Raw genomic sequence first — 13,072 nt, 5'->3', positions numbered from 1 at the left:
ACTGACTTGCCTAGTTAAATAAAGGTAAAATAAATATCTATAGAAAAATACATGTTAAAACATTTCGATCAATCAGTTGGTCAAAAAAATAAAATATTTTTTTGGGGGAACAACCCGAAAAACCTGTTGAAGGTTTACTTTTAAATCCCTTTCCCTAAAATCAGTAAGCTCAGTTAGTAGATTGATGGGCACTTATTTTTGCTTTGGACAGCTTGCGTGTGCTTGGTGAAGGCATCAACTCATGTACCGCTCGAAGTTGGGACTCGAGCGTGATGGTGCTTGAATGAACGGCTAATCATATTGCTCAAATACAAATAGCATGACATTTATGCATACAGTCTTCAGTGGTTGATTACGATAGAGGAGGTAAATGTTGAACTGGGATGCAGCAAAGCGCCAAAATGTTGCTGGCCCTTTTGAGACGGTGACTGACGAGATCAACGTGGCCCAACACGTGTTTTTACTGGCCCAGGACCAACGGGCCATCATTAATGTCCGACCCTGCACGCGAAAGAAAATAAATTAATGTGCCAGAAAACAATAGGCTAAGTGGATTTCAAGTCTTCGTTACGACATTATTGGACGTGCAAATGCATGCTCTTTCCCTCCTTGTAACATTTTTGGACTGCAACCACCACGCACACACTCAGGTACTGAGAGGCGGGACAGACAGCAGACTGTCAAACCAGCAGTGTTTTCCTGTCATCGCTCACTTTGACTGACAGGTGGCTGTCCTATAAATAGATCACCAGAAGATGCAAATTGTTCGTTCTAGCAGGAGCGGGCTCGGCAGACTTTTTCTGACTAGCAGCCTAGTTAAGTGGGAAAAGTACCCGGCTGAAAATGGGTCTGTAATCGTTTGTATAGCCGACTGCCGGCGCTAGTGGAAAACACTGGTTTACATGGTTTATAATCTGTCTGATCAGAACCTTTATGCACATCTAGGGCTGGCACAATTACGTATACGAACAGCTGACTGAAGACACGGGGATGGCCGGGCATTCCATCGGTTGAGTCTGTTATTTGGTAACATGGACTCTTAACAATGTGATAACTTTGTTGCTCCTTGCTGACACAAGCAAGGTGTTGCAGAAAATGAGCACACAAAGGTGCAAGTAAGTTGCAGCAGCAGAACACAGAAATATAAATGATTGTAGCACATGCAGAGGGGGAAAGAATGTCTGTCTATTAAAAAAAAAAAAGATATGCTATTCAAACGGTTATTATGGAGACCGCGGTAATTTGACTGGCCGATTACTGTCATCCAAAATTCCATGACAGTCACAGCCCTATGCACTAGGGATGGGCATTTGAAATGATTTTCACTATTCTAATATAATTTTTTGGGGGGGATATCCAGACAGTCGAAATACATGTTTTATTTATATATAGAGATTTTTACTTCAATGGGGACTTGCTCCTGCGACTCAGAGGTGGTGCACTGCTTGATGTTTCAGTACAGACGGGTGTGGGAGGGGCGCGAGAGGAGCAGGTGGCGGTGTGTCAGGCATGGAGGGGGAGAGCGAGTGAGAGCGGGGGAGCTAGAGAAAGTAGACAGACCGACCCGTACAAGTTAGAAAAACTTGTTGGTGCGATAGGTTATCATCTCATAAGGTAGTGTCTGTCTTGGCTGCATCTAATTGATGTAAAGACGCTAGCTAGCTACACTAGCCAGCTAAGTTAGTAAGCCTGCTTGCTAGCTAGCAAGGCTAATTTAATATTTTTATTGGTTCCCTGTGTCCTTGTCTACAACTCTATTCATATTAATCAACAAGCCTACCTGTTGGTTGATCATTGTAGCTTTCTCCTTCTCATTCCATAATTGTAATTCCATTTTCCATTGACTAGAAATCACCCACTTTACTTGCTACACATGGAGCCTCTGACAGTAGTGCTGCTTTGATTGGCTGACAATAACAAGCTACATGCGTGAAAAGTGTGGACTACTATTCAAATGACCGCGCCCATCCCTACCATGCACATCATTCCTCCATCTTATAGTTTGTATGTGTAAGGTTTATGTTTATGTAAGCTAGTCTCAATGGCGGAATTTGTGACAGTCACATGGAAACTTCTATCTTCCCCTGCTGAGTGTGTGTATATACAGTGGGGAGAACAAGTATTTGACACACAGCAGATTTTGCAGGTTTTCTTACTTACAAAGCATGTAGAGGTCTGTCATTTTTATCATAGGTACACTTCAACTGTGAGAGACGGAATCTAAAACAAAAATCCAGAAAATCACATTGTATGATTTTTAAGTAATTAATTTGCATTTTATTGCATGACATAAGTATTTGATACATCAGAAAAGCAGAACATAATATTTTGTACAGAACCCTTTGTTTGCAATTACAGAGATCATACGTTTCCGGTAGTTCTTGACCAGGTTTGCACACACTGCAGCAGGGATTTTGGCCCACTCCTCCATACAGACCTTCTCCGGATCCTTCAGGTTTCGGGGCTGTCGCTGGGCAATACGGACTTTCAGCTCCCTCCAAAGATTTTCTATTGGGTTCAGGTCTGGAGACTGGCTAGGCCACTCCAGGACCTTGAGATGCTTCTTACGGAGCCACTCCTTAGTTGCCCTGGCTGTGTGTTTCGGGTCGTTGTCATGCTGGAAGACCCAGCCACGACCCATCTTCAATGCTCTTACTGAGGGAAGGAGGTTGTTGGCCAAGATCTCGCGATACATGGCCCCATCCATCCTCCCCTCAATACAGTGCAGTCGTCCTGTCCCCTTTGTAGAAAAGCATCCCCAAAGAATGATGTTTCCACATCCATGCTTCACGGTTGGGATGGTGTTCTTGGGGTTGTACTCATCCTTCTTCTTCCTCCAAACACGGCGAGTGGAGTTTAGACCAAAAAGCTCTATTTTTGTCTCATCAGACCACATGACCTTCTCCCATTCCTCCTCTGGATCATCCAGATGGTCATTGGCAAACTTCAGACAGGCCTGGACATGCGCTGGCTTGAGCAGGGGGACCTTGCGTGCGCTGCAGGATTTTAATCCATGACTGCGTAGTGTGTTACTAATGGTTTTCTTTGAGACTGTGGTCCCAGCTCTCTTCAGGTCATTGACCAGGTCCTGCCGTGTAGTTCTGGGCTGATCCCTCACCTTCCTCATGATCATTGATGCCCCACGAGGTGAAATCTTGCGTGGAGCCCCAGACCGAGGGTGATTGACCGTCATCTTGAACTTCCATTTTCTAATAATTGCGCCAACAGTTGTTGCCTTCTCACCAAGCTGCTTGCCTATTCTCCTGTAGCCCATCCCAGCCTTGTGCAGGTCTACAATTTTATCCCTGATGTCCTTACACAGCTCTCTGGTCTTGACCATTGTGGAGAGGTTGGAGTCTGTTTGATTGAGTGTGTGGACAGGTGTCTTTCATACAGGTAACGAGTTCAAACAGGTGCAGTTAATACAGGTAATGAGTGGAGAACAGGAGGGCTTCTTAAAGAAAAACTAACAGGTCTGTGAGAGCCGGAATTCTTACTGGTTGGTAGGTGATCAAATACTTATGTCATGCAATACAATACAATGCAAATTAATTACTTAAAAATCATACAATGTGATTTTCTGGATTTTTGTTTTAGATTCCGTCTTTCACATTTGAAGTGTACCTATGATAAAAATTACAGACCTCTACATGCTTTGTAAGTAGGAAAACCTGCAAAATCGGCAGTGTATCAAATACTTGTTCTCCCCACTGTATATATATATGGTGTGTAGTGATGTTTCCAGTAGTCCACGGTGGTCAGTGAGTCATGGCTAAAATGAATTGTCTGGTTAACCACTAATCTGGCCATTGGGCCTATTTCAGTATCTTTACCAGCCGCATAACCAAATGCCTGTCAGTGCCAACCACAAGTGGTGTTGACCGGTCTGAATGGTCTCCCTGCTGCAGGTTGGGTGACCAGTTCTACAAGGATGCCATTGAGCAGTGCCGCAGCTACAATGCCCGCCTGTGTGCCGAGCGCAGCGTGCGCCTGCCCTTCCTGGACTCCCAGACCGGCGTGGCACAGAACAACTGCTACATCTGGATGGAGCGCCACCACCGCAGCCCTGGTGGGTAGAGATAGAAAAGCATGATGGCTGGCGCTCTGGTTTACTAAAACTATCATTCACTTGTTGAGGTTTAGTGGGTAATGTCATCTGTATCTAAATATGTCCCTCTGGCCACTACAGCTATAAACATGTCTATATAAGGATATCCAATAGTGTTTATGTTGCCTCCAGCGAGAACCCTTCATATATACAACTGCATAAGAATATTGAGTTCACTCTTTTAGGGTCGCTAAGCAACACATTATGAATCAGGCTGGGGGGGAGAGAGAACGGCGTGGTGTATTCTTCACTTCCTGTCTGTTTTTATAGGGGTGGCTGCAGGTCAGATGTATACATACCCCGCCCGCTGCTGGAGGAAGAAGAGGCGGCTGCACACCTCCATGGACCCTCCGCTGCGCCTCTGTGGCCTCCAGCTAGGTAATAGAAATCCCCCCCCTCCCCTCACAAAATTCCTGCAACTCTCTGCTGTGTCTCATCACCAGTCAGTCCAGTGCGTTCATCTCCCATTCTATTATCTTGTTATTATTTATGATCTGGAATCATTTAGCTGAAAGCACATCATTCAATTTCAGTGTGGAAAGCAAACAGCCTGCTAGTCACTTTTTATCAAATGAGAAGTGCTCCGTTCAGTGAACGAGTAAACTTGTTTTGTGAGAACTAGAACATGTAATCACATTTTAGCCTGCTCAGCTGGGAGGAGAAGGACAGGAATCACAACAGACTGCATTTAATAAATGTTACGAAAAATTAAGTTTTTCGCTACTCTTCATAAGTTCCTGAACATTTTCTCACAAACTCGCTCACTCTATCACCCACTTCTATTTATTTTTACCCATTCATTCCTACACTCCCACACATTAAGTCACTCTGCCCTACACTCACACTTCCTATTGTAATATTTTCACTGAGCCTCACTTTGCTCTTCTCTACCTGTCACTAAGACACCCTGCTCGAACAGTAACACTGTGTAACACACATTAAGTCACTCTGCCCTACACTGTGTAACATACCAGTGAATGTGATCTGTGCCCAGTAGTGGGGCACTAGCTGGCTCTGCCTGGTTTCTCCAGACTCCACTGGGAGAGTGCCTTCTCCTGTAGCTGGGCAGAGGTAGCTATCGCTGCAGCCAGCCGGAGTTAGTGCTGCTTGCTGGCTGGCTGTCTGACTGGCGGTGATAGAGGGAAACTTGGGCTGCATGCAGAATCGGCTCCCTGCTGCAGGCTGCCTGCTCTATTTTTAGCCTGCAGCTCCCAGGGGGGAGGGGCTGTCTAGTCGCTGAGAGTTGAAAGTCAACATGTGCAGACACAATGGTTAGGGGCTCCGGTGTGGATGAGCCCTCAGAGTTGCTAGCATATGGTAGTTAGTGCATACCCCTGCCTGCCTCCCTCTTCTATCTACTTAGATCCTCACCACTCATCAACTGCTGCATGTTAGCATTCAGCTCAGGGAGTGAGACTGCTAGGTGATTTCACTTGGTGAGATGAGTGTCTGAAGGTATGATTTAAAAAGATTAAGTTGAGGCTTTGAAGTCTGTCCTCTTAACATCATGAGGCTACTGCTGAATGAAATACCCTTCAATGAAGAAAGTGTGAGTATGATTTCCAGGCTAGACTGACTACCAGCCAATGTTAGTCTTTTCTCTCATCCACACTCTGTTTTGACCTCTATCACAATACAAGAAGAGAACTCTATGGAACATTTACATTAAAGGGACAGTTCACCCAAATCACAAATGTACCTATATTTATTGACAGTTACAGCTTTGCATTAGCATTGAGTGTAAAAAAAGGGCAGGTCGTCCCTATTTGCATGCTCCAAATAGCAAGCCCACATTAGCCTACCTTTGAAACACGGCAGTACACATTGGATTAAGCCATCTTTCATCAGCTGAATAGAAACATAAGCTATACAGAGAGAGTATCTCACCTCCCTAATAAAGGGATTTGGCGTTTATAGTGATGCTTTCAAAAATCAAGCAATTTGTATGTTCCCGGGAAAGACTAAATGCGGTGCTGCCTGTCAGTGTCTTTAGAGTTACTGCTATACAGTTGTGGCCAAAAGTTTTGAGAGTGACACAAATATTAATTTCCACAAAGTTTGCTGCTTCAGTGTCTAGATATTTTTGTCAGATGTTACTATGGAATACTGAAGTATAATTACAAGCATTTCATAAGTGTCAAAGGCTTTTGACAATTACATGAAGTTGATGCAAAGAGTCAATATTTGCAGTGTTGACCCTTTTTCAAGACCTCTGCAATCCGCCCTGGCATGCTGTCAATTAACTTCTGGGCCACATCCTGACTGATGGCAGCCCATTCTTGCATAATCAATGCTTAGAGTTTGTCCGAATTTTGGGGTTTTTGTTTGTCCACCCGCCTCTTGAGGATTGACCACACGTTCTCAATGGGATTAAGGTCTGGGGAGTTTCCTGGCCATGGACCCAAAATATCGATGTTTTGTTCCCCGAGCCACTTAGTTATCACTTTTGCCTTATGGCAAGGTGCTCCATCATGCTGGAAAAGGCATTGTTCGTCACCAAACTGTTCCTGGATGGTTGGGAGAAGTTGCTCTCGGAGGATGTGTTGGTACCATTCTTTATTCATGGCTGTGTTCTTAGGCAAAATTGTGAGTGAGCCCACTCCCTTGGCTGCGAAGCAACCCCACAGATGAATGGTCTCCGGATGCTTTACTGTTGGCATGACACAGGACTGATGGTAGCGCTCACCTTGTCTTCTCAGGACAAGCTTTTTTCCGGATGCCCCAAACAATTGGAAAGGGGATTCATCAGAGAAAATGACTTTACCCCAGTCCTCAGCAGTCCAATCCCTGTACCTTTTGCAGAATATCAGTCTGTCCCTGATGTTTTTCCTGGAGAGAAGTGGCTTCTTTGCTGCCCTTCTTTACACCAGGCCATCCTCCAAAAGTCTTCGCCTCACTGTGCGTGCAGATGCACTCACACCTGCTGGCTGTCATTCCTGAGCAAGCTCTGTACTGGTGATGTCCCGATCCCACAGCTGAATCAACTTTAGGAGATGGTCCTGGCGCTTGCTGGACTTTCTTGGGCGCCCTGAATCCTTCTTCACAACAATTGAACCGCTCTCCTTGAAGTTCTTGATGATCTGATAAATGGTTGATTTACGTGCAATCTTACTGGCAGCAATATCCTTGCCTGTGAAGCCCTTTTTGTGCAAAACAATGATGACCTTTCCCCCCTCAGATAACCAGGTGGTGAATCGCATCTCTGCATGTCTGGCAGACATATCAGTGTGGATGACGGATCACCACCTCAAGCTGAACCTCGGCAAGACGGAGCTGCTCTTCCTCCCGGGGAAGGACTGCCCGTTCCATGATCTCGCCATCACGGTTGACAACTCCATTGTGTCCTCCTCCCAGAGTGCTAAGAACCTTGGCGTGATCCTGGACAACACCCTGTCGTTCTCAACTAACATCAAGGCGGTGACCCGTTCCTGTAGGTTCATGCTCTACAACATTCGCAGAGTACGACCCTGCCTCACGCAGGAAGCGGCGCAGGTCCTAATCCAGGCACTTGTCATCTCCCGTCTGGATTACTGCAACTCGCTGTTGGCTGGGCTCCCTGCCTGTGCCATTAAACCCCTACAACTCATCCAGAACGCCGCAGCCCGTCTGGTGTTCAACTTTCCCAAGTTCTCTCACGTCACCCCGCTCCTCCGCTCTCTCCACTGGCTTCCAGTTGAAGCTCGCATCCGCTACAAGACCATGGTGCTTGCCTACGGAGCTGTGAGGGGAACGGCACCTCCGTACCTTCAGGCTCTGATCAGGCCCTACACCCAAACAAGGGCACTGCGTTCATCCACCTCTGGCCTGCTCGCCTCCCTACCTCTGAGGAAGTACAGTTCCCGCTCAGCCCAGTCAAAACTGTTCGCTGCTCTGGCACCCCAATGGTGGAACAAACTCCCTCACGACGCCAGGTCAGCGGAGTCAATCACCACCTTCCGGAGACACCTGAAACCCCACCTCTTTAAGGAATACCTAGGATAGGATAAAGTAATCCTTCTAACCCCCCCCCTTAAAAGAGTTAGATGCACTATTGTAAAGTGGTTGTTCCACTGGATATCATAAGGTGAATGCACCAATTTGTAAGTCGCTCTGGATAAGAGCGTCTGCTAAATGACTTAAATGTAAATGTAATGACGGCATGTGTTTCCTTGCAGGTAACCATGGTTGACAGAGGAGAACAATGATTCCAAGCACCACCCTCCTTTTGAAGCTTCCAGTCTGTTATTCGAACTCAATCAGCATGACAGAGTGATCTCCAGCCTTGTTCTCGTCAACACTCACACCTGTGTTAACGAGAGAATCACTGACATGATGTCAGCTGGTCCTTTTGTGGCAGGGCTGAAATGCAGCGGAAATGTTTTGGGGGGGATTCGGTTCATTTGCGTGGCAAAGAGGGACTTTGCAATTAATTGCAATTCATCTGATCACTCTTCATAACATTCTGGAGTATATGCAAATTGCCATCATACAAACTGAGGCAGCAGACTTTGTGAAAAATCATATTTGTGTCATTCTCAAAACCTTTGGCAACGACTGTACTTTGATTGATGTGACGGGCGGCTCCCGGGTTTGTTTGATTTATTTGTGTGTTTATTCCTCTTTATCCAGATGGAGGACTCACAGGCAAGGATGTGATTCCCACACAGGGCACCACGCTGGAGGCTCTTCTCAGAGGGGAGGGCTTAGACCAGAGGAACAACTCAAAGGACGAGGAGAGCCTCCTAGAGATCCAGGTGGGTTATAATGAAGTTTTAACCCAATGGCTGCTGAGCATAACAGAACTCCCTGGAACAGTGTATAAGGGCTAGGGCTGTCCCCGACAAAAAAAGATCTTGGTCAACCGATAGTCGTCCTGTTCTTTCAACCAATCCATTGGTCGAAATGTTTAAACTTATTTTTCTATATATAGACAGACATACCCTATGTGTTTGAATAAAATCAACTACATATGCACTGAGCTTGTCTACTTAACCACACTGTTTGATTAAATAGTTAAGACACACAAATGACTCCAAAGAGCCCGATGGTCACACTGTATTAAAAAATCTATCCTCCCTACTGCAGCGAAAAGGCACCACAGCAGTGTTTTTTGCTAAGCTGCAACATAATTCCAGCCATTTAGTTTTTCATGTTTCTGACTGAAAAGTTATTTTACCGAAACCTCAAATTACTTTAGGAGAAACATTCCCTCAACCGTTGTTCTCTTTACGTGAAACATGTAAGCATCGCAGGCATGTGTCCAATATGGCCTGAGCTATAGCCTATCATCATATAAAAAAATTGGTTATAACAAACTCCGAACACAGTAATGTCGCCTGCAAAATGGATGTGGAGGACGTCGAAAACTGAATGTTTACTGGTTGCTCAGGAGGAAAAAGGGAAGTCAGATGTGTGGAAGACATTTGACTTAGTTGTGGGAACTACTGCAGATCAAGAAAAAGGAGCATATTTGTGCAAACGTTGTGTGAGTATTGTGTGCCAAACAGTTGCTTTTAGATTACAATATTATACTTTATTCTGTCCATTTGAAACAGTGTACGCAACACTAAATAAGTGTACCAGAGAGTCTGCGAGCGTTGCAAAATATACATGTTATTCAATCATTGCACCCACACTGCTCGCGGGCGTCAGCGACTGTCTGCGTGGCTAGGCGCTAAAATAGAAGTCTGTTCTATTTGTGACACTCAACGCGCTGCAAATCCGGCGCCTTCCATCTCCTCATTAGTTTTTAGAAGCATATACCCACGTGGGTGATTGAAAGATGAACTTAGGTCCACACTCCGGCAGGTTGTAGTAATGTTGGTTGCCAACCGCCATATTAAGTCCAAAATATTAAGAAGAAGAAGAAGCCTGAAGGAAGGAGGAGAACCTAATTACTGTTTTATCTGTGGAATTGTCGGAGTTGAGGACCTTGTGCATTTCAGGTAAAATAACAACCCAATGTCTATATCCCAGGACAAATTAGCTAGCAACAGCAAGCTAGCTAGCTAAATTGCCATAAATGTTTAATGCTTTTCGACCTGTCCCCAAATTAATATAATTAGTTCGGCGTTTGGTATTTTATTACGATCCCCATCAGCTGTTGCAAAAGCAGCCTGTGTGTCCTGATCGTGTCTGGTGTGGGGGAACAAAATCAACATGCGCGCGGTGGCGCACGCAGGCGGTTTGGTCAGCATGTAAGTAAGTTACGGTATTAAGACTAAACAGGATGCGATCTTAGGCCTACAGCTCGATGGTGGTTATACAAGGATACTATACAAAGCCTACTAATGATAACAACATGACTTATTATTATAATGATGATCATAATTGTAATAACAATAAGGAGATCAAGAAAAAGGAGGGTATAGGAGTAAGAGCTGCACGCATATTTATATAAATAAAAATGTATTTTAGGGGTGACAGGTAGCCTAGTGGTTAGAGCGTTGGACTAGTAACAGAAAGTTTGCAAGATTGAATCCCCGAGCTGACAAGGTAAAAATCTGTTGTTCTGCCCCTGAACAAGGCAGTAAGATTAAGAATTTGTTCTGAACTTCTTGACGCACGGATCCCTTTAGCGGGATCATTTTCATCAACAACCGCTGAATTGCAGAGGGCCAAATTCTCCCAAAATTGCTAAAAATATTTCTATTCATGAAATCACAAGTGCAATATAGCAAAACACAGCTTAGCTTGTTGTTAATCCACCTGTCGTGTCAGATTTTGAAAATATGCAGCAAAAGCAATCCAAGTGTTTGTGTGAGTTTATCGATCACTAGACAAAACCATTAAGAACACCTAGCAATCAATCAATTTTATTTTATATAGCCCTTCGTACATCAGCTAATATCTCGAAGTGCTGTACAGAAACCCAGCCTAAAACCCCAAACAGCTAGTAATGCAGGTGTAGAAGCACGGTGGCTAGGAAAAACTCCCTAGAAAGGCCAAAACCTAGGAAGAAACCTAGAGAGGAACCAGGCTATGAGGGGTGGCCAGTCCTCTTCTGGCTGTGCCGGGTGGAGATTATAACAGAACTATGCCAAGATGTTCAAAAATTTTCATAAGTGACAAGCATGGTCAAATAATAATCATGAATAATTTTCAGTTGGCTTTTCATAGCCGATCATCAAGAGTTGAAAAACAACAGGTCTGGGACAGGTGGCGGTTCCATAACCGCAGGCAGAACAGCTGAAACTGGAATAGCAGCAAGGCCAGGCGGACTGGGGACAGCAAGGAGTCACCACGGGCGGCAGTCCCGACGCATGGTCCTAGGGCCCAGGTCCTCCGAGAGAAAGAAAGAGAGAAGGAGAAAATTAGAGAGAGCCAAGATTTTCAAAATGTTCATAAATGACAAGCATGGTCAAATAATAATCAGGAATAAATCTCAGTTGGCTTTTCATAGCCGATCATTAAGAGTTGAAAACAGCAGGTCTGGGACAGGTAGGGGTTCCATAACCGCAGGCAGAACAGTTGAAACTGGAATAGCAGCAAGGCCAGGCGGACTGGGGACAGCAAGGAGTCACCACGGCCGGTAGTCCTGACGTATGGTCCTAGTGCTCAGGTTCTCAGAGAGAAAGAGAGAACGAGAGAATTAGAGAGCATACTTAAATTCACACAGGACACTGGATAAGACAGGAGAAGTACTCCAGGTAACCAACTGACCCTAGCCCCCCGACACATAAACTACTGCAGCATAAATACTGGAGGCTGAGACAGGAGCGGTCAGGAGACACTGTGGCCCCATCCGAAGAAACCCCCGGACAGGGCCAAACAGGAAGGATATAACCCCACCCACTTTGCCAAAGCACAGCCCCCGCACCACTAGAGGGATGCAGCAATGTATATTGGTCACGAAAGCCAGAAAAGCAATAAAATGAATCGCTTACCTTTGATCTTTGGATGTTTGCACTCACGAGACTCCCAGTTACACAATAAATGTTCCTTTTGTTCGATAAAGATTATTTTTATATCAAAAAACCTCAATTTGTTTGCCGCGTTATGTTCAGTATTCCACAGCCTTAGGCAGGTCATCAAGGCTTGACGAAGATTCCAAAAACTATCCGTAAAGTTCGTAGAAACATGTAGAAACAAACGTATTTACTAATTCAATACTCAGGTTGTTTTTAACATCAATAATCGATAATATTTAAACCGGACGGTAAACTATTCAATACTGGAGAGAAAGAAAATTTCGAGCAACCAGTGTCGAGCGCATGAACTAATGTAAGGACCTCCGTCTATCCACTGACGCGTTTTGGTAAATCTCGCTCATTTTTCAGAATAAAAGCTTGAAACTATGTCTAAAGACTGTTCACACCCTGAGGAAGCCATTGGAAAAGGAATCTGGTTGATATCCCTTTTAAATGGATGAAAGGCAGGCAATGGAACAGTGATTTTTCAAAATAAGAGTCACTTCCGGGTTGGATTTCCTTAGGTTTTAGCCTGCAAAATCAGTTCTGTTATACTCACAGACAATATTTTGACAGTTTTGGAAACTTTAGAGTGTTTTCTATCCTACTCTGTCAATTATATGCATATTCTAGTATCTGGACCTGAGAAATAGGCAGCTTACATTGGGAACGTTATTTTTCCAAACATAAAAATCTGCCCCCTAGCTTCAAGAGGTTAACCTTTCTAGGGCATGCGTTCCGCTAGCGGACCCCCCCCCCCCCAACATTCCGCTGAATGTCCGCTGAAATTCCGCTGAAATTCAAAAATATTTTTTTGAAATATTTAACCTTCACACATTAACAAGTCCAATACAGCAAATGAAAGATAAACATCTTGTTAATCTACCCATCGTGTCCGATTTCAAAAAATAAAATACAAATAAAAATGTTTTACAGCGAAAACACAACATATATTTATGTTAGATCACCACCAAATCCAAAAAACACACAGCCATTTTTCCCAGCCAAAGATAGCTTTCACAAAAAGCAGAAATAGAGATAAAATTAATCACTAACCTTTGAACATCTTCATCAG

General features: G+C 44.5%; 1 protein-coding gene across 4 annotated transcripts in view; it reads left to right on the top strand.

Moving 5' to 3' along the window:
* Positions 1-13,072, top strand: part of LOC139530787 (zinc finger protein DPF3-like) — a 60,883-nt gene that overhangs the window by 26,939 nt on the left and 20,872 nt on the right. For all 4 annotated transcript variants that reach the window (XR_011666120.1, XM_071327487.1, XM_071327485.1 and 1 more), the window contains 3 exons: positions 3,909-4,069; positions 4,379-4,486; positions 8,717-8,841. Coding sequence is in view for 3 of the 4 variants with exons in the window: in XM_071327487.1 (XP_071183588.1) it covers positions 3,909-4,069; positions 4,379-4,486; positions 8,717-8,841 (394 nt within the window). In the remaining variant the exon portion in view is untranslated. The remainder of the gene's footprint in view (positions 1-3,908; positions 4,070-4,378; positions 4,487-8,716; positions 8,842-13,072) is intronic.

This window comes from Salvelinus alpinus, chromosome 9 (assembly GCF_045679555.1).
Source record: "Salvelinus alpinus chromosome 9, SLU_Salpinus.1, whole genome shotgun sequence".
Lineage (NCBI taxonomy): Eukaryota > Metazoa > Chordata > Actinopteri > Salmoniformes > Salmonidae > Salvelinus > Salvelinus alpinus.
This window is presented reverse-complemented; position numbering and strand designations above follow the sequence as displayed.